General features: G+C 46.5%; 1 protein-coding gene across 1 annotated transcript in view; it reads left to right on the plus strand.

Moving 5' to 3' along the window:
• The window catches only part of FLNB (filamin B), a 104816-nt gene that overhangs the window by 10055 nt on the left and 67665 nt on the right, over window positions 1-27096 (plus strand). Inside the window, 7 exon segments of the mRNA XM_032868420.1 lie at window positions 1793-1796; window positions 8865-9113; window positions 11312-11409; window positions 13865-14012; window positions 24159-24277; window positions 25106-25183; window positions 26333-26495. Of these exon segments, the coding sequence (XP_032724311.1) occupies window positions 8945-9113; window positions 11312-11409; window positions 13865-14012; window positions 24159-24277; window positions 25106-25183; window positions 26333-26495 (775 nt within the window). The 5' untranslated portion in view covers window positions 1793-1796; window positions 8865-8944.

The following is a 27096-nucleotide window of genomic DNA, read 5'->3' on the forward strand; positions in this document are numbered from 1 at the left end:
CATCCTCCCCAGCTTCCCATGCTGAGCAGGAGGGCCTGTGTGGCGGACCTCCCAGATGCTGGGACATTGGAATCCCCAGTTCCTAGGGTGTAGTAGAGGCTGAGTCATGCCTGAGACACGGGGACTGAAATAATCCATGTCTGACTTCTGCTTGCACCACCCAGGCCTGGTGCTGTCACCTTCTGTGCTGTCTGTCCACATTTTTCTGCAAGAATCTTGACAGTTTGGGACTGTGGGAATGACTGGGGCAGTTACGGGGTCAGAGGCCCTGCCTGGGTTCCCCTCCAAAGTCCACAGCTCACCGGCATTGGGTCCCAAGGGTGTGTCTCCTCCTCATCAGTGAAATGTGTGTCCTGTTCCACTCACCAAATGGAGCTGTCAGTGTGCATTCAGGGAATTAGGGAGGTTTGGGCTCGTGCAACAGAGAGAACTGGGTTTAAATGTAGGTTCTTCCTCTGTGTTACTTTTGGCCAGTGCCTCTGTGGCCCTCTGTCTTCTCATGTGTAAGATGAGATGAACCATAAAGAAGCCCTGGTGGAGTCACAAGGAGGGTCATGGAAGGTGATGCATGTGGCACAGGGCTGGGCCCAGGGGCCAGGTCTGGAAGAGAGGGAGCTGCTGTCACCATATGGTTGTTCTTGATGTTAAGAGGGGAGGGGCTTAGCCATCTTTCCTGGCGTGGTTCCTCCTGCAGTCACACTCTTTCTCCAAGGGTTCCCCTGTGGGCTGCGCTCCTATGCACAGGGTAGGCCGTGAGCTCTGTTTCCAGTGAGGGGGTCTTGCCACACGACAGACTGAGCTGGAGGACTGTTTCAGGTGAGCCTGAGCTGGAGTCAGAGCCCATACCTCCATTCACAGCCCGCGTTTATTACTTCAGCTGGCCATGTTCTCAGAGTTGTGGTGGCTGGAAGCGAGGAGCGAGAGACAGACACCTCCATGCTGAGAACTTTGGAGCTCACACTGGGGTTTCCTGGTGCCTCCCAGAGGCTGGACTCCAGGCTCTTCCACTCCCTGCCCAGGCTCAGGGGTCCCTGGGGCCCTCATCCTACCATTCACTTAGGAGGCCTGTGGCTTCAAGATCAAAAACCTAGTGTGGCATACATTGCTTTGACCATTTTGGAGTGTCTTATCTTTTTTCCTTCTTTCTTTAATCCTTATAACAAGGCTAGAATCCTTGTCCTAACTTTTTAAGGCTGTCCCAGTCATACTAGTTGGAAGGGACTTACTAAGTTCTAGGCCCATTCATATACCTATCTCATTTTAGTCCTGTGTGACTTTGTCCCTGGATAGAAAGTAATTCCCAGAAGCGGTAAGCACTTTTCAAAAGTGGCATTTGGAAGCCCACTCAGGGATGCAATTGCACATTTTAAATAAAGGATGCATCTTAACCAGAAAATCTGGGGGTTGGAATAAATTAGGAAGCAAGACACTGTCATAGTATCTGTGATCTGAGTGTCCACCAAAAACTCTTCACCAAAATAAAAGTAAGGTATTTAATTATCAAATTTAATTATCAAATAATTTGTTCCAATTATTCCAGGCAAAAGTTGTCTAGTGAGAGAAAACAGAAGGAATAGTTGGCAAAGTAGGAAATTTGAAGCCTGAGGTTATGCATAAGGAATGTGTTATGGGCTTATAGTAGAAATCTCAAATCAGGGATCTGGCAGTGTTTACTCAGTTCTGTTGTAGAGACCCAGCCACTACTCCCCATGCCGTGCCCAGGTCAGGCATGGCTAATCTGCACAATTCTGCCTCCCTGAGCCTCCATTCCCTGTGCCTGTTCAGGACAGAGATCGGTAATCGATTTTCTCTCCTGCTGACCCCATATAGGGCCTCAGAATCTTTCTGATTCTGAGTACACTGAGAGGGTCTTCACTTCACATGCCGATACCATTTGCCACCCCTGGTCTATGGTATCATCTCTTGAAAAATTAACTTAAAAAGGTCTTCCACATGGGCTCTTTATTAACTGAACCCTGACATAGTGACGTGTGAAAGCTGTTAACTCAGCTCCTTTGTCATCTTTGAGAGTTGCTGAGTTAGAAGAAGGATCGGAAATGCAGCTGACCCAAGTACCCCAATCCACACTTATGTCACTGTGGTCTGTGACTTCAGGGCCTCAGGGCCCAGAACATCCTCTTGTTATAGTTAAACAGCTGTAACAAAGAGATTGAAAAACAACAACAACGACAAACCCCAAATACGGCGACTTTTTTCAGTCTTCCAGTTGTCAGGACACCCTAATCTGGGACCCAGTTTCCTTCTATCACCTTGGCTGGCTTCCCTGAGGGCAGGTCAGATCTAAGTGACCGTCAGATCAGAGGCTCTGGCTGGCCATAGGAGGGAGTGCTTGGAGGAGGCACCCCAGCCCAGGGCTGTAGAGCGTTAGCACGCTTCCCTCTGCTCACCGTCCATTGGCAGAGCAGCGTGCCGCTGAGCTGCAAGGGAGGCTGGGAAGGGACATCCAGCTGGCAGCTGCATGCCTGGGAAAAGGGGCAGTAGGGTTTTGGTGGCCTTCACCGCAGAACCCCTCAGCCATCGGCAGTATGAGCCACCTTGTTGTAAGTCTGTCTTGTCTTTGGATGGGTTCAGGCTGTAGATGAAACCCTGAGCAGGAGAGATGCTGGCCTGGCCCCTTCATCCTGCCCAGAGCCGTCTGGGCAGGTACATAGCCCAGCCGAGGTATGTGCAGTCTGCCACCACTGTACGGATGGAAGGACTGTCGGGCTCCCAGAAATGCACCCCAGCGCTGGACAGCTGATTGAGATGGCTCTCCTCACCATGGCCTCAGGAACAGGTGGCAGCTGAGAAACTGAGGACCGTGGTGAACTGCCTTCTTTCAGTTGAAGGTGTCCTCTTGTTTGCACAACTGAGGCCAACAATTCAGCCACAGTTGGTTGAGGCTGGGGAGGAATGAAGGATGGGGAGAAACCGTAAAGCCAACCCGGGAGGCCCGTGAGCCCCAGTTCCGCCACCTGGCTCCTGGGCCCAGGTGATGTGAGCGCTGCCGTGTGGGGTTACCGTGGGGCAGTCCCGCACAGGATGCCGCTGTGGTTGGCTCACCCAAGCTGTCAGGGCTGACAGGAAACCCCAGGGCAGACGTGGAAGTCACCACCTTAAAACGGCTAAGCTTTCACTTTTTCCTTCGGCCTTTGTTCTTTTTGGATCAAGGTTGATAAAAGCATGTTGAAGTCAGGGGTGTAAGAATAATAGTAATAATAGCAGCATTCAGTGCCAGCTGAGGGGGGGGTTCTGAGTGCTGGAGAGGTATGACCCCATGTGTGGGCTTCCCAGCCCCTCTGTACTCCTGCTCCAGCATTGTCCCCAGCTTCCAGGGAAGGTCACTGAGGCACTCTGGGATCGGATCACTTGGCCACGGCTCTATGGCCAATGTAGTGGTGCTCACACACCCTCTCCCCTCCCCCGCCCAGCTGTCTTCCTGTGCTACATGCTCTGTTGCCTGCTGGGGGTATGGAGGTGGTTACCATCAGGAGCAGGTTAGCATTCCGTCTGAAAGACTGTATGTGGACTTCTGCATCCACTCAGGGAGAACAGCTGTGTCTTAGTGAGCACCCAGGGGGGAGGGCTGTGCATGTGGCAGCCTGTCCCCCAAACAGCCAAGTGTCCATGCTTCGGGGAGCAGAAGAGCCTGTTCCCGCCTTTGCAGAGCTGGTGCTTTGAGCAGGGGAGGCCGATGCAGCCATTCCCCTGGAAGAGGAGGGCATGTTGAGCCAGGGACCTATTCCAGGGTTGCAGAGTTGGATGTAGAAGAGGCATTAACCCGGTCAGCAGAGGTGGGGAAGGAGTCCCAGAGTAAGCCCTCGCGGAGGCGGGAGATCAAGGTTAACCCAAGGTTAACCCCTGGGGCAGTGTGACATTGGGAAGTCAAGAAGGGGCCAGACCCCGGGCTCTTGTGGGCTGCTATCTGTAAGGTGTTCTCTTTCAGGGAGGTCTGATAAATGATCCATAGTTGGGTTCCTTGGTGGTTCTTGGTTTCTGTCTGGGGATCTCAGGCCGTGTGGGTCTCCCTAAAGCACTCAGCCCAAGAAGGGACCCCTGACACTTACCTCACATGTCCTGGGTTCACCGCAGTGTGTGGGTCAGCCTCCTCCCAGAACAGGAGATCAGGGACCTCAGAGACTCACGACCCTTGTAATGAATTGCTTGACCCAGAGAAGTGACACATGGAACACCTCATCCTCCTCTTAATTCACAAAGTACTATCTCTCCTTTCATTTCCTGCTTGCCTGCAAACCTGGGATTTAGCTTCTGGGCTTCCGGCTCTGTGGAAGTGTGTTGGGCACGCAGCAGGTACTCAGGTATGAGGTGAAGGAGTAAGGAAGGGGAGGGAGGTACTGTTCAGCACCCGCCCTGTACCTGGCCTTGTGCTCAACTCTCGGTGTTCTGTAGCCCAGCGAGGATGGATGGGTTGTTCAGAGTGACATGTCTAGTTGAGCGGCTGGTTCCAGCTGTCATGCCCCACAGCCTCTCCGAGCATAACAGAGCTGAGAGGGTGGGGAGCAGCGAGTGTGGCAAATCCCTCTCCGGATGGCCCAATCATAGTTGCAGCATGGCCCGCGTGCTCTTCCCCAAGCATATGCGAAGGAGTTTTTCTGAAAGTTCGTATCCTTCAACCTGTAGCCCCTTGTGGGCTCTTACTCACCTAGCAGTGAGCTGTTCTGTTGTGGCTAATGGAGGACCTGTTGTTCTGACTCAGGAAGGCAAAACTGTGGGATGGTGTTTGCTCAGGCATCTTCTGGCCTCCCACCACGCTGCCCTCAGTAATAGGAGGGGAGGTCAGCGTGGGGACTGTGGCGGGCACGCAGGTAGTTGTGTGGACACTGCCCTCTTGATAGGAGAGAGGGAAAGATCACCATCGCCCTTCCTGGGAGGATCTTGTCTACACAGTAGATGTTTCCACAATGCTTCCAAAGACGCCTAAAAATAGCTGGTTTCCTCCCCCGTAAATGTTACCCATTCCCAATTGCTGTTCAGGGAGGACTGGGTAACCGGTGTAGAGAAGGTACGCGAAAACATTCTGTCCTGGAACTTGCCGTAGCTCAAATTAACTTACTAGCTATTAAAAAGAAAAAGAAAAAAAGCCACGGCTCTCCCTTGGAAGCAATGCTGGGTAATTTTAAGTAGTTCCAGAGGGGGTGTGTGGTTTGAGGGTCATGCTGTCCAGAGCCAGGCCCAGTTCCATGGGAATTGGGATTGGTTGGATCTGGGGAGGAGAAACCTGTGGCCAGATTCCAACCCACCGGCAATCTAAGTCGATTCTAGGAGGTCTTGCAGGCGTGGCGGGCGTTGGCTTATTATTTTATTCCAGAAAGAGTCTGTCAATGAGGTGGAATCCTTCCAGGGAGGCTTCCAGCTGACCTGGCCTTTCTTCCTTTTACATTTCTGTTCCATGTTTATACCCGACATAAACATCACAGAGCGCACGCATTTGAAAAACCCGTCGTCGGCTGTGATGGTCCGACGTCGACCCTGGGATGCTCTGTAGCATTTCATTTTCAAGGCGCTGGGAGTCTCCTGTTTCATGTGGGTGGGAAAGGGGGAGACCTTTTGGGCAAGCTGCCATCTTTTTATTGTTCCAAGAGTTCTGTAAAGCATTTGAACCTTCACCTGTCAAAATCACTTTTGGAGCGAGGACTGTTCTTTCTCCAGCTTCTTAGACTAGCAGAACAAAAGTATCATTTATCCCAATGAGACCTTAATGGGGGCTTTCCCGTTTGGACACCCACCTTGAATTCATTGGAAACAGAAGTTCTGGGCATTGTATTTTTCATACATTTGGCTCAGACTTTTACTGGGTCATATTTCCCCCCAAAAAGACTTCTGTCTCATTCCTTTAGACCAACACGTGTAATATAAGCTGGGTAAAAATAGAGCAAGCTGGTTTCGTGTTTTGATTTATGGATCAGATCTGCAAGTTTGCATTTGAAAAGCATTTAACACATAACTCAGGAAAGCTGAACTTTGCTGTCTGATGCTTGTGGCTGGGTGACACTTGTAGGCCCCTTCCGATCCTGCCTGGTGCAAGGACAGACCCTACGTGGTCCACCACCGGTACCCTAACGATAAGCGTGCACACACTTGGTGTCCTTCCTGCCCCTGCCCCCCACCCTTCTGAGGACTGTTCTTCTCCCAGTAGTTGCAGCTGGCATGGAAAATTGTTTGACCTGGAATTTCTTAAAGTTGGTAGGTAGTAACTCAGTAATCAGCAGCACTTCAAAGACAACCTTATAACAGGACATCTAATCAGAAAAATTCCGTCATGGTCGAGGGCTGTCACCTGGAGGAACATATGGACAGTAAGGTGGGATGCATTCCTTGGATGTCCAAATTCTGTTCATGGTCAAGCGTTTTGTGCATCTCATTGCTACCTTATTGACCACAGGACCTCAGAGGCAGAGGGCGCTTCACGGCCATCCAGAATGGGGCCTTGCTCTGAGAAGGCTTTTGTACTTGCTTTAATCTTCTGCTGCTGCCATCCTGAAATTCGTAATACTTTTGGACAAGGAGTCTTGTATTTTCATTTGTTGCTGGGCCCCTTGAATTACATGGACTGTCCTGCTTCAAAGTTATTATTTATATAATTCATTACATAGAAAATCTCTGGGAGCCTTAACTTTGAGTGAGGATTGCTCAAATTTAGATTGTCTTGGGACACTTGGGTGGCTCAGCATGTCTGCCTTGGGCTTGGGCCATGATCCCAGCATCCTGAGATCAAATCCTGCAGCGGGCTCCTTGCTCAGCAGGGAGCCTGCTTCTCCCTCTGCCTGCTCCTCTCTCTCTCTGACGAAAAAATAAAAATAAAAATATTAAAAAAAATTCTAGACGGTCTTACCAGCCAGTTCATGATAATCTTTACTCTGCACAATTTTACAGGATCAAGTTTTATTATGATTAAATCTGCAACCATAAAGCTACCTTTGGTTTTTGTGGGTTTGGGTGTGCCCTGTTATGAGGTTCGTTTGTTGTAAGAGGACTAATAATAAACAGGTTAATTTAAAAAAAAAAAAAAAAAAGAAAGCCTCCAGGTTTTAAGTGGCGAGCCGTTTACTCCTTATGAGCAGGTGTGTATTTCTCATGTGGTCGTAGCTGGGTTTCATGAAGTGCAATCCGGTGTGTATGTGACCGACATGCAGGTAGTTTGTGGTGGATGGGTGGATGGGACACCATCTTGGAGCTAGCTCCAAGATGACAGAGGCTCAGTTACTCCCCAGCAGGGGCTCGTAGTCTGGAATGGGGGCTCGGAGGCTTGGTTTTCATCTTGAGAGGGCCCTGGCACAGTCACCCACATGCTGATGGGAGCAAAGCACCACCCACTGTTGGATCTGGCCCTTGAATGAGGAGCCCAGGGTTGTCCCAGAGGAGGGCGTGGTTGAAGGGTCTTTTCATCAAAGGGAATATAGAACACATGGAGAGATCCGAGGGGTTCAAAGCAGGATGTGGTCCAAGAGTGAGGGGTCTGTGTGTCTGCAGTGTGAACTGTGGTGGGCGGGGGTGACAAGGGTGAAAAAGCAAGCTGGCTTTGGGGGTTCCGAGGGTGCTGTATGTGTAAGGATGTGTTCAACTGTGAGCAGTTGGGACCATTGGTGAATTTGGAAGCACAGAGGTACCTGACCAGAAAGATAGTTGTTCTTCTTCTTTTTTTTAAATTTCTTTATTTGTCAGGGGGCTGGTGGTGGAGAGAGCACAAGTAGGGGGAGGAATAGGAAGAAGCAGGCTCCCCACTGAGCAAGGAGCACCATGTGGGAGTCAGTCCCAGGACTCTGGGATCATGGCCTGAGATGAAGGTGGATGCTCAACGACTGAGCCACCCACATGTCTCATGAGCAGAAAGATACTCTAAGGTTATGCAAACAGGGTTCAGCTTCATGGCTGTTGAGGAATCAGGGTGGAGAGGAGCCCATATTTATTAGGAAGGTGGAGAAAAGGATTTGCCAAGAGGTGTAGGTAGAGAGGGAATTGATGTGTTGTAGAAACAACAACCTGGGATTTAAAGGAGAAGTCCAAGATGGCTCTAACGTTTTCAGTTTGGGGTCCTGGTAGAATGGGGGATTGCAGCAGGGGAGTTTGGTGGGGAAAGGGTGAAGGAAGTTGGGGGGGGTGGGTGAATGCTTAGGAGGGGAGGTGTGTGGGAGGAGGTAGAGGGGAGAGATGGAGTAGATAGGAAGGGAAGTGTGGGGAGAGGCAGATGAAGAGAGAGATGGGATAGATAGGGGAAGTTGGGGGATGGTAGAGGAGGAGAGAATGAGAGAGGAGATTTTGTTGATAATGTTTGGGTTTTGATGCATGTAGGTAGAGGTTGGAAAGAGGACAGAGGATAGAGGGCCACAGAGAAGCCAAGGGAGTAGAAGGTAGAAACCAGCAGCACTGAGATTCCTAGAAGATCCCTAAAAGGGGCCTGGGTTTGGCAGAGAGAGGAAAGTGTAATGTGTTTTCATGTACACGTGATCCAGTGACACTTGTAAACATTTTGGAATCTCACTTTATCTAGTCCCATCCTCAAGTATTCTGAAGCAAATTCTAACATTACAACCTTCCTTTTTCTTTTTTAAGATTTTATTTATTTATTTGACACAGAGATCACAAGTAGGCAGAGAGGCAGGCAGAGAGAGAGAGGGGGGAAGCAGGCTCCCTGCTGAGCAGAGAGCCCGATGCGGGGCTCGATCCCAGGACCCTGAGACCATGACCTGAGCTGAAGGTAGAGGCTTAACCCACTGAGCCACCCAGGCGCCCCTAACTCTACATCCTTTCATTGTGAAATGGTTGTGTGTGGTTCTCTAACAGATGAGAATTTCCTTGACAGCCCAGAGGAATGTGCCATCTCAAGCCTGTGCCTCCCTCCCCAGATAGCAAAGCCATCGTGGATGGGAACCTGAAGCTCATCTTGGGCCTGGTGTGGACACTGATCCTCCACTACTCTATTTCCATGCCCGTGTGGGAGGATGAAGGGGATGATGATGCCAAGAAGCAGACACCAAAGCAGAGGCTGCTGGGGTGGATTCAGAACAAGATCCCCTACTTGCCCATCACCAACTTTAACCAGAACTGGCAGGATGGCAAGGCTCTGGGGGCCTTAGTGGACAGCTGTGCTCCGGGTAAGTGTCTGAGGCTGCCTAAGCCATCTCTTCAGGATGGGGGTTTGTGGGCCTCAAGCCTCTTGGCTTTCCATTGGGAAAGCTGGGTTTGCTGGGATTGGGGTATTCTAGTTTTAGCCCATTGTAAGAGCAAAGGGAACTAAAAATGGCTCTGTTTATCTTCTAGGTGTATCCATGGACTTTCTGAACACTGAGCTCAGTTATTTACCCAAATTCCCAATGAAGTTCTTGGAGCGGGCCTTGGTTTAGCTTTCAGATCCAAAGTCCTTCTTCTTCCCACAGTTGGTGCCGGGTTTCCCATTGACTTTAGCAGAAGCACGTGGCCCTGTTAGTTGACTTGGCACGAAAATCCAAAAACTTCCATTGAGTGGAAAGTACCCATTTTTACCGACTGCTGGGTTGACCATGTATGGCTTTCTCTCCACCCTTTTCTTTCTGCATTGCTATGAAATAGTGTTTGGTCGGCATCCAGTTGGAGGTTTTCCCACCCTTTTCTGAGTGGTTGAGCGCACACCAACGCAGTAGTTATCCTCCCTGGAGCATTTAGGTTGATGGGTAGAGTTTGCTGGTACAGAGTCAAGAGAATAACCAGCCCATGTTTATATGCACCACCAGAATTGTTTCTAATAAAAAATTTACTCTAATAATCATATTTTCCGTTTATGAAAACTCCATATATATGCTGTTCACATTCATTTTTAGTAAGCTAATGGTTCTTACCATGCTGTGAACAGAGCTGGCTGGTCTGTATTGGATAGGGAAGGAGGACGGACCCCAGGCCTCACTCTTCCTCTAGAGGTGCTCAGCTGGTGTTATCCAGAATGAAGTCAAGAGCTCAGCCTTAGTTTCGTGGCACCTTCTTTGTTGCTTCCACCTATGGACACATTTTAAGATACCTCTTCACCAGTTTGAACCGGTGCATGTTTACTTCAGTCCTACACTTTTTGTGCTTATTACAAAGGTTTTTCAGATGATTCTAGGTTTGGGCTTTTGGGTGTGTGGATTTTTGAATTATACGGATGCTAGGTAGTCTTTTTAGATGTATCTAGGAACCAGATTGTGATACCGTGACTTAGAATAAGAAATAGATATTGGGGTCTTTGTCCCTCTCTCGGCACACAGCTCCAAAAACCCTTGGAATTTCTTAAGTGATAAGAGCCATGATAATGATTCCTTTCAACCACACCTGAGTTTGTGTTAATGAGATGACTTTTGGACAGCCCCTAAGCATGGGGTAGGGCCAGGAGAACCAACCATGTGATAAGAGGGTTAGAGCTTTTGGTCCCATCTCTTGACCTCCACGGAAGGGACGGGCTGGAGGTTGAGTTAACCACAAATGGCCAGTGATTTAATCAATCCTTGCCTATTTCACTAATGAAGCCTCCATAAAATTTCTCCAGCTACAAATTTTGGGGAGCTTTTGGGTCAGTAAACACATGGAGGTGCGAGGAGAGTGGTACACGCTGAGAGGGGATAGGTGCTCCATACCCCTTCTCCCATACCTTGCCATGTGCATTTCTTTCATCTGGTTGGCCTTGAGCTGTATGCTTTTATAATAAATGGGTAATCTAGCGCTTAAACTGTTTTCCTGAGTTCCGTGAGCCACTCTAGTAAGTGAGTTGAGGAAGAGTTGTGGGAACCTCCAGTTTATAGCTGGTCTGTTAGAAGCCCAGTGGTAAGCTGGACTTGCAGTTGATCGCCGAAGTGGAGGAAGGAGGGGGGCTGTCTTATGGACCTGAGCCCTTCACCTGCAGGATCTGACTCTATCTCCATGTAGATAATGTCAGATTTGAGTTAGTTGTAGGTTATCCAGCTGGTGTGAATCCTACACATTTAGTGACCAGAGTACAGAAGTTTGAAGGTGGTAGGAGGAAAAAAAAATTTTCCTGCAAAAAGGCACCAGGCCCAAGGAGTTTTACAGACTTGATTTATATCTACCACACCTTCAAGGAATGGATAATCTCTCTGTTAATGCAAGAAAACAACGGCCTGAGAGAGAAGTCTCAGTTTAGTCTCAGAATAGTTTGGCGTACTCCTATCTGTGATATTTTTTGCCCTTCAAGTATCTAATTGACTGTGATTTTTGGAAGAAATTGTTCTCTGAATTAAGATACCAAAGGGGTTTAATTTAAGCACGGGCTTCCTTTAATCTCTTCTGTCAGCTAATATTAACGGAATCTTTTGTGTTACGTTAACAGGTCTGTGCCCAGACTGGGAATCGTGGGATCCACGAAAGCCTGTGGATAATGCGCGGGAAGCTATGCAGCAAGCAGACGACTGGCTGGGGGTCCCACAGGTAGGCATACAAGCAGCGCCATATGCCCGGAGGCTGTTTCCACCCTCCAGCTTGTTCTGGCACTCTGTGGATGCCTGTTTGGGTCTGGCAGGCAGTCTGACCTCCTCAGCATGAGCCTTCCAAGAGTACTGCCTCTGGCACGCTCCCGTCTTCCTTAGATTACCCATAATAATAGGTTCTCGTTGACTTGGGTGCTTGTAGATTGTTCAAAAATCTTCACATCGCTCTTTGTAACATGTGGCAAATTTTATAGTAATTTTGCTCCAAAGATCTTAAAGACTATCTTGGGACACCAGACTGCAAATGTAGACTTTAATGATTGGGTTGTACTGTAAGGAATAGCCAATATTTGACCACTTTTTACATATTTCAAAAGTCTTTTTTAAAATCTGATATCTTAGGGGAAGTCACAGGACTTAGAACTTTGAAAAAAATTTAAACCGGGATAACCTACCATTATTGGAAATTGTGGAAAAATTTGTATTGCTCATAATCCTATCACAGGAACATAACAGGAGAACTTGGAGATTGAGCAACTCTTGGATACCTTCAGCAGTAGCCACATTGTGTAATTGAGGTGCTGTCTTCCAGGGTTTTCCAAGGAAGCTAAAAAACTCCCCGAGACGCCCATGTTTGAAGCCCTGGTCAAGAGCAGTTGTAGGGAGCCAGTGCCATGGATGGATGACCTCACCCCAGGTCCCATGATGGTCTAAGTTGGTGTTCAGAGCTGAGTTCCATATCTTTTGTAATAGGATCCCTCGGGAGGGAGAAAAACTTTCCTGTATTTCTTTGGTTTGGTTTTGACATCATGTCTCCGCTTCGTGGCCCATTTCTTAGCTCTTCCATCCTTAGTAAGTGGTGTGGTATGTTTTTCATCTCCTCTTAAACCTAAAACCATCTCCTTTTGACGTTCGTGTGATGTTGGCACTTTACAGTTGTTGAAGGAGCTTCCTGGAACAAATACCAAATCAACGCACATCCTACATTTCATGGAATGGGTGAAGGCAACTGTTCAAACCCAAGTAGCTGTTTTGTTGCTGAAGGCTGTCAGAATGTTCTCTGGCAGTTTGTTTTGTTCTGTTTTCCTGTGGGGTGAGGGAAGCAGGGTATAGAAGTTGTTCCTCTGCATTTGGTTAACCTGGTTCATGAGACAGGGCCTTCTTTTGGGTCTGAGGGGTAGCGCCTTAGCTCCTCAGCACCCTAGTTGGGGGCAGAGGGATGTTTTGGTGACTGTTTAGGGCTGGGTCAGGTGGTGGACCTGAGGCTGTGATGCCTCTGGGGGGGCCACCTGTCCAGCATGAGCATAATCTTGCTCCTAGGCTACATTTAGGAGAAATTCATTCCTCCCTATTTCTTTGGACAGCTCATAATGTCCTGAAACCCATTTTAGTCAGCTCAGGCTGCTGTTTGACAAAATACGGTAGACTGGATGGTGTAAACAGCAGGGGCTTATTTCTCGTACCTGGAAGCTGGAAGGCGAAGAGCAGGGTGCAAGCAGATTCAGTGTTTGGTGAGGAGGGCCCTCTTGGTGACTCGAAGACCTCTGGCTTCTTGCTGTGTCCTCACAGGGCATAGACACAGAGGTCTCCTCTTTCCTCCCCTTCTCATGAGGGCACTAATCCCATCATGGGGGCTCCATCCTCCTGACCTCATCTTAACCTACTCACCTCCCAAAGGCCGAGCGTGCTAATCCCATCATCCTGGCGGTTAGGGCTTCAGCATAAGAGCTTTGGGAGGGGGCATCTGGGTGGTTCAGGGGGTTAAAGCCTCTGCTTTCAGCTCAGGTCATGGTCTCAGGGTCCTGTGATCAAGTCCCACATCAGGCTCTCTGCTCAGCAGGGAGCCTGCTTCCTCCTCTCTCTGCCTGCCTCTCTGCCTACTTGTGATCTGTCTCTGTCAAAGAAATAAAAGCTTTAAAAAAAAAAAAAAAAAAAAAGAGCTTTGGGAAGATACAAACATCCAAGTCCGTAACAAGACTGCAAGTTTAATATGTTGCCGGGTTGTCTCTTTGTTTTTATGACTATTTTTTTATTAGTAACAGAGTTAATAGAGATGGAGGCAATGAAAAGATGAACAAGGGAAAAGGATAATTTATGTGCTTTTTGGTGATATGCTCCAATCTGATGTGTATTTGTTTCTTCTCATCTGATATAGCTTACCCCTTTTGGAAAGTTTCTCTGGGGGATGAGTGAGTTTTTTTGCCAGGGAAGGGTGTGCATCTCTGGAAATTACATGTAGAATTGTCTGGAGGGGGTCTTCAGCTTCCAAAAGGAAGAGTGACACCTCTAAAAGGTTAAAAACACTACATTAGCACGTGGTTTTAATGTAATTTCACTTAATTTAGAGCTTGACTCAGTGTCTTCAATTTGTAGTGGTTGGCCTAAGACACATTTGCAAATCCTTGACCGTTACCAGTGAGTTGTTCTGGGCGTTGACCTACCACGCTTTATTCTAGGTCATCACTCCTGAAGAAATTATTCATCCAGATGTGGATGAGCACTCGGTGATGACTTACCTGTCCCAGTTCCCCAAAGCCAAGCTCAAGCCCGGGGCTCCTCTTAAACCCAAACTCAACCCGAAGAAAGCCAGGGCCTATGGCCGAGGTAAGTACTGGTCTTGTTGGGTTTGAGCCTTGTCCTTTGGTCTTAGACATGGTTATGTGGCTTCAGGGGGAAGATTCTTAGCATCCAGAGCGAAAATAGGCCTGATCTTTGAGACCCCAGGCCTCCTTTATCAGCTGTTTTTTACCTCAAGGTTTTTTTGTTTTGTTTATTTTTTAAGATTTTATTTATTTATTTGACAGAGGGAGACACTGAGAGAGGGAACACAGCAGGGGGAGTGGGAGAGGGAGAAGCAAGCTTCCTGCTGAGCAGAGAGCCAAATGTGGGGCTTGATCCCAGGACCCTGGGATCATGACCCGAGCTGAAGGCATATGCTTAATGACTGAGCCACCCAGGTGCCCCAGGATCCATTTGTTTGTGACCAGCATTGCTGCTGCACGAATCTAGACTCTGAGATTATCTGAGAAACACTGCAGCTTTAACCTGATGGAGAGCGAGGAGTTTGTAGCATTGTGATTTTAGTGCAATAACCCTGGGTTGAGGAGAGGATTATTTTTTCCCACTTTTCAGTTGAGGAATCAGAGGCCCAATCCACTGGAGGTGGGGGTGCCTACCCCAGATCTCCACTGTCAGTGTTGGGAGTGGACCAGAGCCTGGGTCATGTGGCTGCTGATTCCTTTCTGCTTTGGTCATGCTCCTGCTGCTTCAGCTGTTCGGGTGGGGAGGGAGCTCTTGGGACCCCCACACACTTCCTTGCTGAGACATCCTGTTTATGATCACCAAGGCTGCTACGGGGCACTGTTCTGTTCAGAACGTTATGGTGGGTTGAAGGCTTGCTGAGGCTTTATGGTGTCATGGTTGGCACCTGACTTCAAGCACTCCAGCTTTTTTTTTTTTAAAGGTTTTATTTATTTATTTGACAGAGAGAGAGAGAGAGAGATCACAAGTAGACAGAGAAGCAGGCAGAGAGAGAGAAGGAAGCAGGCTCCCTGCTGAGCAGAGAGCCCGTTGCACGGCTCGATCCCAGGACCCTGAGATCATGACCTGAGCTGGAGGCAGCGGCTTAACCCACTGAGCCACCCAGATGCCCCACCAGCTTTTTAAAGAACAATTTTTAAAGAACAGTTGCATTTCAGCCCGGTGTGGTTTCTGGTAAAGAGGAGCATAGTGAGATACAGTTGATTTCCTTTTTTATGGAGAAGGGAGGGAATGCATTTTGTGTCTTAATTTTTGTAACCACAGCTGGGATGACATTTAGAGACACAAAACATCTTGTATCTCCTCTGCTAGAATCTGCCATGCTAACCATTCCAACATAACAGTTTTCTTTAGCCCTTCTTTGTGTGTGTGTGTGTGGCAGGGGGTTGTTGAATTCTTTGAAAATCAGTGCGGGCACCATGACGGTACATCAGGAAGCCTCTCCTAAAAGTAGGGTAGCCTCTTGCCTAACCACAATATTCATGATCACACATACAAAAATTAACAGTTTCATACCAGCTAATATCCAGTTTATATGAACATTTCACTCTTGTCCTAAAATCATCTTTTATAGATTTTGTGGTTTTATAAACCGGGATCAGATTAAGATTCCTCTGAGTGCTCAGATGAATGATGCTGAGGGCATCTGAGTAGCTCTGTGGGTTAAGCGTCGGACTCTTGGTTTTGGCTCAGGTCTCCACCTCACAGTTGTGCGATTGAGCCCCACACCGGGCTGGGCTCAGTGCGGTGTCAGCTTCAGATTCTCTCTCCCTCTCATTCTCTCTCTGTCTTTCAATAAATAAAATCTTAAAAAAAATTTCACATATTTGTTGTTTCTTTAGACTCTTGTAATCTGGAATGATTTCCCTGAAAAAAATTTTTTTGCCCCTAAAGATTTTTTAATTTATTTTTAGGGAGGTGGGGAGGGGCAGAGGGAGAGGGAAAGAGAGAGTCTTAAGCAGGATCCACACTGAGCAAGCAGCCGGATGCAGGGGCCAGTCTCATGACCCTGAGATCACCACCTGAGCCGAAACCAAGAGTTGGACACTTAACTAACTGTACCACCCAGCCGCCCCTGCCCGCAATTTTTTTTTTTTTTTTTTAAATAACACTGACTTTCTGAAGGGTTCAGAGTGCTTGTCATGTAACAGGATATCCCATACACATTGCCTTTGAAGATAGCATTTCCCCACCAGGGCAGTGGTGTTGTGTGCGGTTCTCAGTCTTAGTAGTCAGGGTATTTTTAATCTGTATTTTTAGCATGATTTAGAACAGCGGAGACAGCCTGATAGTTCTGGAACAATCCCGTTTGAGGTTCCATTGGGCATGGAGGTGGTGCTTCCAGGCAATTTTGTCTGTGTAGGGCCTGGGGACGTTGTTGGAGGCCCTCTTCGGAGGTGCATTCCCTGGAAGGTTGGCGCGTCCCTGCTTGCTTTAAATCTGCCTGCTCTGAGCCAAAGGTCATGGTTAGAATAAGGAATCTCAGATTTTTCAAGGTTACGCTTCCTTCATGGCAAAAAGCTTCAAACAGCTGGGGCATCTGGGTTCCTCAGTCGATTAAGCATCTGCCTTCTGCCCAGCTCGTGATCTCAGGGTCCTGGGGTTGAGCCCCATGTGGGGGGCGGCTGGGGGGGGGGGCACTGGTCCTTGCTCAGTGGGAAGTCTGCTTCCCCTCTCCCTCTGTCCCTCCCCTGCCTTGTTCTCTCTCTCTCTCACAAATAAATAAATAAAATCTTAAAAAAAAAAAAAAAGCTTCAAACGGCCAAATAAATCTCTTGTCGACAAAACCTCTTGTCCACAAAACTGGTTAGGTGGATCAAATCTCATCAAGGCATAAAATGCTTATTTGCAGTCATCTTATCACTGGCTGTCGGGCTTCCCCATTGTTACTGTGAAACGGTTTCCTTTCACGATGCTGTTTTCTAGAAAATGACTGTTTGCTACAGTTAGGAATGTGGCTGGTCATTGCCATTTCCTTCATCTGCCTTTTTTTTTTTTTTTAAAGATTTTATTTTTAAGTCCTTTCTACACCCCAACATGGGGCCTGAACTCATAACCCTAAGATCAAGAGTCACATGCTTCAGTGACTGAGCCAGCCAGGTGCCTCTCATCTGTCTTTTTTTTAAAGTGTTGTGTCCTTGTGGAGGAAACACACCTTAAAAAAAAAAAAAACAACACACCCCTATATGTATGTATGCATAGGTACATATTTTTTCATTTTTTTTTTTTTTGGTTGTGGTAAAATATACGTAACACATTTCCTATTTTAACCATTTAAAAATGTACCACTTAGTGGCATTAAGTACATTCACTGTGTCATGTGGCCATCACCACCGTCCACCTCCAGTACTTTTTTATCTTCCCAAACTGAAACTCTAATCCCATTAAACTGTAGCCTTCCCTCCCCAGCTCCCCCAGCCCCTGACAACCATCATTCTATTTCCTGTTTCTATGAATTTGCCTACTCTAGGTACCTCACGTAAGTGGAATCCTACACTGGTTGTACTTTTGTATCTGGCCTACTTGACTTAGTATAATGTTTTCAGCGTTCATCCATGTTGTGGCATGTGTCAAAATTTTGTTCCTTTTTAAACCTGAATAATACACATCAACGCTGAATAATATATATCAATGTGTGGATATACCATGTCTTGCCCATCCAGTCTTCTGTCAGTGGACATTGGGATTGCTCCCACCTTCTAACTCCTGTGGATAATGCTGCTGCGATAGTGATAAGCAAGTAGCTGAATCCCTGCGCTCAATTTTTTGTGTCTACACCTGGAAGGGATTTTGCTGGATTATATGGTAATTCTGTCTGTTTCTCTCTCTCTCTTTTTGTTTCTGAGAGAGAGAATGAGTATGAGTGGAGGAGGGCAGTGTTAGGGAGGAGGGGGCAGAGAGAGAATCCCAAACAGGTTCCATGCCCTGCGCGGAGCCCGACATGGGGCTCGATCTCACGACCCTGAGATAATCACCTGAACCAAAACCAAGAGCCAAACCCTTAACCCCTACAGAGCCACCCAGGCACCCCTTTTTTCTTCTTAAGTAGGAGGATCAAGTGTCATTTTAGGCCACAGGGCCACATGTGAAGCTACATGGGTAGGGCCTTAAGATAATGTCTTTGTCCCGTGGTAAACCCGAGGGCAGGGGCAGTTTTCTGTCTCTCATGTGGCCACAATTGCTTCATTTTTGCCAACTGAGCCAAAGAGCATAGAGCACACCTCATCCTCTAGTTTCTGAAAGGATTGAGAGGTTTTCTTCGTTTTATATTTTGGACGGCAGCCAGATTACAGTTAGCAGCTGGTTGGCACTTGCAGATCTGCTTTCTGAGACCCGTTCCCTGAAAGGATCCGGAGGGCTGGAGTGAGGCAGACCTACAGCCACAAGCAGATCCGTGTGAGGGGCTTGCTTGCAGGTGAGGTGTGTTGAAAGCATGCCTCTGTGAGCTAAGCAGAAACCTTTCCTAGAATCCACGTTCTGTGAAGCATTCACTGCAGAGCCTACCATGAGCACCCTTCCTTGTGAGGGGTCCTAGGGAATAGGAACACTGAATATTTGATGGTTTTAAGGAATTATTAATTTTTTTGATGTGGATATTCTAGAGACATCTCTTAAAGATATATGGTGAATGATTATGGATTAAAGATAGGAGGTCTACGGGCACCTGGGTGGCTCAGTCAGTTGAGGGTCTAACTCTTGCTTTCAGCTCAGGTTGTGATCTCAGGGTCATGAGATAGAGCCCCACATCAGGCTCCAGGATCAGCAGGGAGTCTGCTTGAAGATTCTCTTCCCCTGCCCCTCTCCCCATCCTCTAAAATAAATCTTTAAAAAATAAAGATGTGAGGTCTAGGATTTGTACCAAAGATAGTATAGGAGGAGGGGAGAGGTAGGGGTGAAGATGTAAAGCAGGACTGGCCATGAGTTGTGGCATCAAGGTGATAGGTACCCGGGGCTTCAGTAGACCGCTCTCTGTGTCTCTATAGCGGAGTGAGCGCATGGGAGTGAGGGAGTGCACGTGCACAGGAGTGGGGGCAGGGGGTCAGAGGGAGAAGCAGACTGTCCACTGGGCAGGGAGCCCTGCCATATGTGGGGCTTGATTCCAGGCCCCTGAGATCATGACCTGAGCTGAAGACAGACGCTGAACCAACTGAGCTACCCAGGTACCACCCCCCGCCCCATGAAAAGAACTTTTAAAATAGGACTCCTTGAACTACTTCTTCTGGGGATGATAGAGTAGAAATACTTTTCCTAATTGCTTCTGCTGAGTACAAAATTCCTGGGCATTTTATATAAGATAAATATAAGGAGACTCTGAAAGGGAATAAGAGAAATGGGTTCCAGATCTCAGGACCCAGGGGCTGACAGAGTAGTGAGTTGCCTGGGCTTGCTTTTCCCCCCCTGTATATCAGACGGGGTGTGGGGAAGCCACGTACCTGAAACACAAAAGGCAAAAACAGATGCCTGCTCTCTCTGGCCAGAGGGACAGGAAAGGGCAGCCTTGCAGGACAGAAGCCTGTGAGACACTAACTGCTCTTTTACAGCCAAGTATCCCAGGAAAAACTGTGGCCTCTCAGCCCCCACTTAGACCAGTAAGAGCCGAGTGGGGAGCCTAGACTCTCACCACAGTCTAGCGGTAAGGAGATGTCAGTAGACGATATCGGTAGCAATGAGATGCTCCTACCCCTTCCAGCCACAGATGGAGGCCCAGTGGGGAGCTGGATATCCCACTTCCACCTGCTAGTAATGAGGAGCCCCCCTCATTTTGAGTGTCAGTGGAGGTTGAATAGGGAACCTGGACTTCTCCCCCCATTGACACTAACAAGGCATGCACTCTCCCTTCCCCTGATGCATCAGCATTATAAAAGGCATCTAAAACAGAACATTTAAATAAAACCCAGGTTTTATAACATAACACAATACCCAGTTTTTTAAAAAAAAATCACTCATCACACCAAGAACCAGGAAGCTCTCAAACTGAATGAAAAAAGGCAGTCCATTGATGCCAACACTGAGATGATAACAACTGTTAGACTTATTTGGTAAAGATTTAGTGTGGCTATTATAAAAAGGCTTCAACAAGCACTTACAACTCTATGTCAAACAAGCGAAAAAATTGAAAAGCTCAGCAAGGACATAGACTGTCTCAGCAAAGAAATAGAGGATATTAAGAAGCACCAAATGAAGGTTTTAGAACTGAAAAATGCACTAACTCAAATAAAAACTCAGGGGATGAGTTCCATAGCAGAATGGAAGGACAGAGAAAAGAATCCGTGACCTGGAAGAAAAGAGAATAAAAATTGCCCAATCTGCATAACAGAGCAAGTAGACTGAAAAACAAAGAAACAAGCGAAGTCTCAGGGACTTACAGGACAATAACAAAACATCTAACATTCATGTCACAGGGGACCCAGAGGAGAGGAAAAAGAGGGCAGGGCTGAAAACTCCCAAAGAAATAATGGCTGAAAACTTCCACATTTGGCAAAAGACATAAACATACAGAATCAAGAAGCTGAGCTAAACCCAAACAGGATAAAACCGCTACCTACCCACTGCCACTAATAAATAAATAGTCCACACCAAGCTACATCTTAGGTAGCAGGGGAACAAGGAAAAAAGGAATCTTTGAATTATAGGAAGAAAGAACATGGTATAAAAAAATATATAGGTATAACAACCATAGACGTTTTGCAAAAAAACACAAACTTCCAAAACTCAACCAAGATGAAATGGATAACCTGAGTGGCCCTGAAACCATTAAAGAAATCAAGTTTATAGTTTAAAAGCCCTTGGAAAAGAAATCTCCAGGCCCTGGTGGTTTTACTGGAGAATTTTAGCAAACATTTAGAGAAGAATTAACACCAATTATATGCAATCTCTTCCAGAAAGTATGAGGAGGGAACACTCTCCTATTCATTTTATTTTTTTATTTTATTATTTTTTTCCAGTTCATTTTACAAAGCCAGTGTTGCTCTAAAAATCAGAGAAAGGTGATTCCCTCCCCCCCCCAAAAAAAGCTGCAGATCAATATCCCTTGTGAATATAGATACAAAACTATAGGGGCATGTGGCAGGTTCATTCAGTAGAGCATGCGACTGTTGATCTTGGGGTTATAAGTTGGAGCCTCATGTTGGGTGTAGAGATTACTCAGAATCTTAAAAAATTTAAAAAAAAATCATACAACAGAATAGTAGCAAATAGAGTTTAGCAATATATGAAAATAATTCTTCATCATGACCAAGCAGAGTTTATTCCATGAATGCAAGGCTGGCACACTATTGGAAAATCAGTGAAAACCACCTACTACCTTAACAGGCTAAAAAAGGAAAATCATGATCATATTAATTGGTACAGAAAAAGCATCTGACCAAATTCAACAGGCATCCATGATAAGAACTCAGAAAAGGGTAACTAGAGAAGAACTTCTTCAATTTGATCCAGAGTAGTATGGCAAAAAATAAAATCAGTCGATCAATCAATCATATATGGCAAAGAAACTACGGTAGGGAAAGTGATTTTTTGAAAAAGAAGAAAAATGTGGGAGGAGTCAGTGTGCCTGAGTTCAGGACTCATCAAGGCATACCAATTAAGACCATGTGATATTGGTAGAAAGATAGACACAAGGATCAATGGAACAGAATCCAGAACTGTTTGCAGCTGTGCAAACTGATCATTAGTAGAGGTGCAAAAGCTCTTTGGGGGGGGGCGGGGAAGAGAGCCTTTTCCATGCATGGTTCCAGAGCAATTGGGCCAAGGAAAAAAAAAAAAAAGAAAAAGGAAAAGAAACAGTAAGTTTCACACCTTTTAGAAAAACTCACCCAAAGTGGGCCATATCTTACTATAAATTTCCAGAAAATCAACAACAACATAGAAGAGATTCTTTGGGATCTAGGACTAGGCCAAGAGTTCTTTGATTTGACACCAAAAGCATGATCCCTAAAGGGAAAAATACGGTAAGTCGGTCTTCACCAAAATTAAGAACATAAAAAATATCATGAAGCATGGTCTGTCCCTCAGTGTGCCCCAAAGCATGGCCTGGCAGAGGAGGATTGGACTGCTTTCTCAGAGTGAAGGTGTATTACTGGGCCACCTTGCTCTCTTGCAAGACAAGAGACCTCAGCCTCCACCCCTCAGGCCACCTGGACACCACCCCAAATTGAACTCAAAATGCTACTGAGGCAACAGTTGAATTTCACTCTCTAAAACTTTTTAAAGCAATTTAAAACTCTGTGTAGTTAAGAGGATGAAAAGACAAGCTTAAGACTGGGAGAAAATATTTGAGAGCCACCTTATCCAAAGAAGAACTAGTATCTAGAATATATAAGGAATGCTCAAAACTCAGTAAGTAAAAAAAATCCAATTAGAAGATAGGCAAAAGATTCCAACAGGCATTTCCTGGAAGAGGGTATACAAATGGCAAAGAAGCACATGAAAAGATGTTCAGTGTTATTGGCCATGAGAAAAATACAAATTAAAACCACTACACATCTGGGGCTCCTGGGTGGCTCTGTCAGTTAAATGGCTGCCTTTGGCTCAGGTCATGATCCTGGGATCTTGCGATCAAACCCCACATAGGGTTCCCTGCTGATCGGGGAGCCTGCTTCTCCCTCTCCCTCTGCTACTTCCCCTGCTTGTTGCTCTCTCTCTGTTAAATAAATAAAATCTTCAAAAAAAAAAAATTTTTTTTTAAATAAATCACTACACATCTATCAGAATGGCTAAAATAGAAAGTAGGGATAATACGAAATGCTGGCAAAGATGCAGAGAAAGCAGATCCAGATCATTCATCCATTGCTGGTGGGAATGCAGCTACTTGAGAACACAGTTGGGCAGTTTCTTTGAAAGAACTAAATGGGGGCACCTGGGTGGCTCAGTGAGTTAAAGCCTCTGCCTTCAGCTCAGATCATGATCCCAGGGTCCTGGGATTGAGCCCCGAACCCAGCTCTCTGCTCAGCGGGGAGCCTGCTTCCCTTCCTCTCTCTCTGCCTGCCTCTCTGCCTGCTTGTGATCTCTGTTTGTCAAATAAATAAAATCTTAAAAAAAAAAATACCAGAACTAAACGTGCAACTACCATGCCACCCAGCAGTTGTACCCCCTGGCATTTATCCCAGAGGAATGAAATCTTGGGGTCAGACACGGCCCTGTATACTAACGTTTATAGCAGCTTTATCAGTAATAGACAACTGGAAACAATCCAAATGTCCTTCATTGGGTGAATGGTTGAACACATGGTGTTACATTCGTATCATGGAATATGCAATAAAAGATAAACTATTGCTAGAGGCACCCATCTGGGTGAACCCTCCAAAAGATTATACTTAGTGGAAAAAGCCAACTGAGAAGGTTGCATAATGGGATTCCAGTTATGTAACATTCTAGAAGTGATAAAATTGTGGAGATAGAGAATGGATTAGGAGTTATTGGGGTAAGGAGAGGGTAGGGTGGGGAGGGAATGTGTATGGCTATAGGGTAGCATGAGGGATCCCTGTGGTGATGGAAATGTGCTGTGTCCTGACGGTGTCAAGGCCGGGTTCCTTGGGATACTGTACTAGGGTTTTTGTACAAGGTAACCTTGGGGAAGTGGATAAAGGGTATTATTTCTTTTACCTGCATGTGAGTATCTCAAAATAATTTGCTCAGTCAGCTCAAAATGAATAGTTTAATTTTAAAATATTGATCCAAGGCCATTTTTAAGCTTTTCAAGTGATAGAAAATGGTCTTTAATGAAAAACAAGCCCTTCTCCCACACCTCATCCCTCCTTCCCCTGTGTTACCTCCCTTGGGGCAAACCCCACTGATGATTACTGTATCATTTTTCACAGTTTTGTAAACTTCTGACTGAAGTGCTCTGAATATTCCAGAATCCGATATCGCTTAAATAACAAGGACAGGAGTGCCAGGGTGGCTTAGTTGGTTAAGCACCTGACTCTTGATCTCAGCTCAGGTCTTGGTCTCAAGGTCGTGAGTTCAAGACCTGCACTGGGCTCTGTACTGGGTGTGGAGCCTACTTAAAAAAATGAAATTAAATTAAATAACAAGGACAAATTTAGGGCTCTCGACCTGTTCGATAATCCTTGTCATAGGTGTCCCTGTCTCCCACATGGCAGCTGCAGGACTGGGGCCCTTCTCTCAGTTGCCTGAGGGAAACATGGTGAGTAATGGTCTTTGTCAAGGCCCTGTGCAGCTTGTAATGTGCTTGTGTCAACCTGGCAGGAATCGAGCCTACAGGAAACATGGTGAAGCAGCCAGCCAAGTTCACTGTGGACACCATCAGTGCTGGGCAAGGAGACGTGATGGTGTTTGTTGAGGACCCAGAAGGGAACAAAGAAGAGGTACGTTGGAAGATGCTGCCATTCCATGGAGCTCTGGAGGCTTGTGGTAGGCCCGGGGTCTGTGCTTTCCATTTTCCTCATTAAAGCTCACAATAAAAATTGTTTTTTACCAGGAGGATACTGAGGCTTAGCGTAGTCAAAGTAATTGCCCAAGGACTGTGCCTTGAAAGGTAATAGAAATTGATACCCAAGGACACAGTGTTTTGGGTTTTTTTTAACAATGTTTAATAAAATAAAGGATTCTTTGGCTTTAGCGAAGGCCTTGTGAATTGAGGTTTTAGATGCTGATGACCGAAATAACAATAACAAAACTGATGCTCTCCTCTCTTCCCAGGCTGACTACACTTGGTTCCTCCCTCAGGGCCTTTGCACATGCATTCCTCCTTATCTTCTTAAGACTTATTCCTACTGCCTAGTACCATCTGAAATTCTATTTACTGGAATGTGGTCTGTTTCTCCCACTGGGGCAGGGATTATGCCTGATTTGTTTTATTTTTGGTTCCTGACACCAGGCCTGGTCTTTCATAAGCTCTTCATAATTATTGAGCCACTAAAGGTTGAAGTGACTTGCTTTATGGTCCTTCTCATATGCTGATTTCCAGCCCTAAGACAGTGGGGAGTTGTGACGTGGTTATACATTTGTGCCATGTTACTTTGTTTCTGTGACTTTCAGCTGCTGCTTTCCTGGGGCATCCTTCAGCAGCAATGGGGCAGGAGAGAGCCAGGACAGTGCCCGACCCGGCACCTCACCACAGGGCCTTGGCTGGTACAGCGTACCTTTACTCACACCCAGCACCTTCTCTAACTATTGTTCATTTTCTGTCCTAGGCACAAGTGACCCCGGATAGTGACAAGAACAAGACATATTCTGTGGAGTATCTGCCCAAGGTCACCGGGTTGCACAAAGTAAGATGAGGTGTCATGGCCGTTGCTTGGATTGCTCTTCTAGGCTTGCATCAGTGTGTGTGTGAGAGGGTATCTTAGGAAGGTTGAATGCTGCTCAGTTCTTTGCAGTGTAAGGTGGTTTTCAACTCCCATCTGGGTAACAAATGGTTGTAGCTACATGCCTGGACCATAGATGCTATGGGTTCTTTGTCTTCAGTGCTTCCTTGAGTATCCCCCTGTGGGGTGCTCTGGAGGGTCTCTCCATATTGAAGCTTGAGAGCCAGCTGAGTATAGTCCAATGGCCCAGTCATGCACCTGGAGGAATGATGGGGGTCTAACCCAGGTCCCTTGTCTCAGCAACATTTTGAGTTCTGTTGAGTATTGTCTAGTTGGCCTATAGGACAGGGGCCCAGGGAGTCTTGCAAGAGAGTAGGGTGATCCAGGAGTGTAGCTTTCCCTGAAAGAAAGTCTTTAACAGCACACATAGGTCAATCCCTGTGTACCATGCCAATATTTTGAGACCTAGATCATCATACCTACTACTACCTTGGCCTTTAGTGAAGTCACCTGGAATCCTGACTATCAGTTTTTCTTATACCCTTAGGACATCAGGAATTTGGGGAAAAAAAATCCTAAAGGGAACATGTATGATGTGATTATGTTGTTCAATTCATATGAAATCCAACTCCATACCCCTTAAAATTTAAAAGATGAGAACTGACTCAAATTTTAAATGAAAATCTATACTGTTTCTCACATGAGTGATCTTGGTCCCTTGAAAAACATTTTGACTATAAGTTTGAAATCCTGGAACTGTGCCTTATGTTCGGGGTGGGGGGGGAGGGCGTGGCCCCTTCCGCAACTGTCTTAAAGGATCCAATGTCTACCGGTTCAGTTAGAAGTCTTGGTTCGCCTCCTGTTAACAGAGGCCACCCGTATCCAATGTAAGCATTTTTAGTTCAGTAAAAGACATGATGTCCCAAGGCCCAGACGTGTGGTGGATGGAGCCAGGTGGGGATCCCACTCCGGCTAACTAGGGCTCTGTTTCCAGCCACCTTTGTGTGGATAGTTAGGAGGATGGAAGAGGAGATTGTTAGTGCATGTGGCTTGACGTGGGTTCTCCCTGGGCAGGGAGCAGTGATTATACTGCATCTGTCTGTCAACTTGTAGGTTACAGTCCTCTTTGCAGGACAGCACATCTCCAAGAGCCCATTTGAAGTGAATGTCGACAAGGCACAGGGAGATGCCAGTAAAGTCACTGCAAAAGGCCCAGGCTTGGAAGCTGCCGGAAACATCGCCAATAAGCCCACCTACTTCGATATCTACACAGCAGGTATTGTGGGTCAGGCTTTCTTCCAGAGCCTGAGATAATCCTCGGGGACCCCAAGGCTTGGGATGCCTGACCTTTTATCTTTTAAATCAAATCACTGCCAACAAACATGCCCTTTTTCAAGTGTATTGGTTATTTATAGATTTTCAAAACCAGGTTATCTTTTTTTTTTTTTTTTAGATTTTTTTAAAAAAAGATTTTATTTATTTATTTGACAGAGCAAAAGCAGAGGGAGCGGCAGGCAGAGGGACAGGAAGAAGCAGGTTGCCTGCTGAGCAGAGAGTCCAACGTGGGGTTCGATCCCAGGACCCTTGGGATCATAACCTGAGCCCAAGGCAGATGCTTAACTGACTAAGCGACCCAAGTGCTCCCCCCAAACCAGCTTTTCTTTAAGATCTTAACACTCAAGCTTAGGTTTGATTATTAATAATCCATCAATTTCTGTACACATTTCTGCCCTAGCTAAATAACTGTTCCAAAGAAACTTAAGTTTTAAGAATCCTCTACTAAGGGCACCTGGGAGGCTTATTTGATTAAGCATCTGCCTTTGGCTCAGGTCATGATCCCAGAGTCCTGGGATCAAGCCCCACCTCAGGCTCCTTGC

Source organism: Lontra canadensis, unplaced genomic scaffold, assembly GCF_010015895.1.
Source record: "Lontra canadensis isolate GAN:19392208 unplaced genomic scaffold, GSC_riverotter_1.0 scaffold35, whole genome shotgun sequence".
NCBI lineage: Eukaryota > Metazoa > Chordata > Mammalia > Carnivora > Mustelidae > Lontra > Lontra canadensis.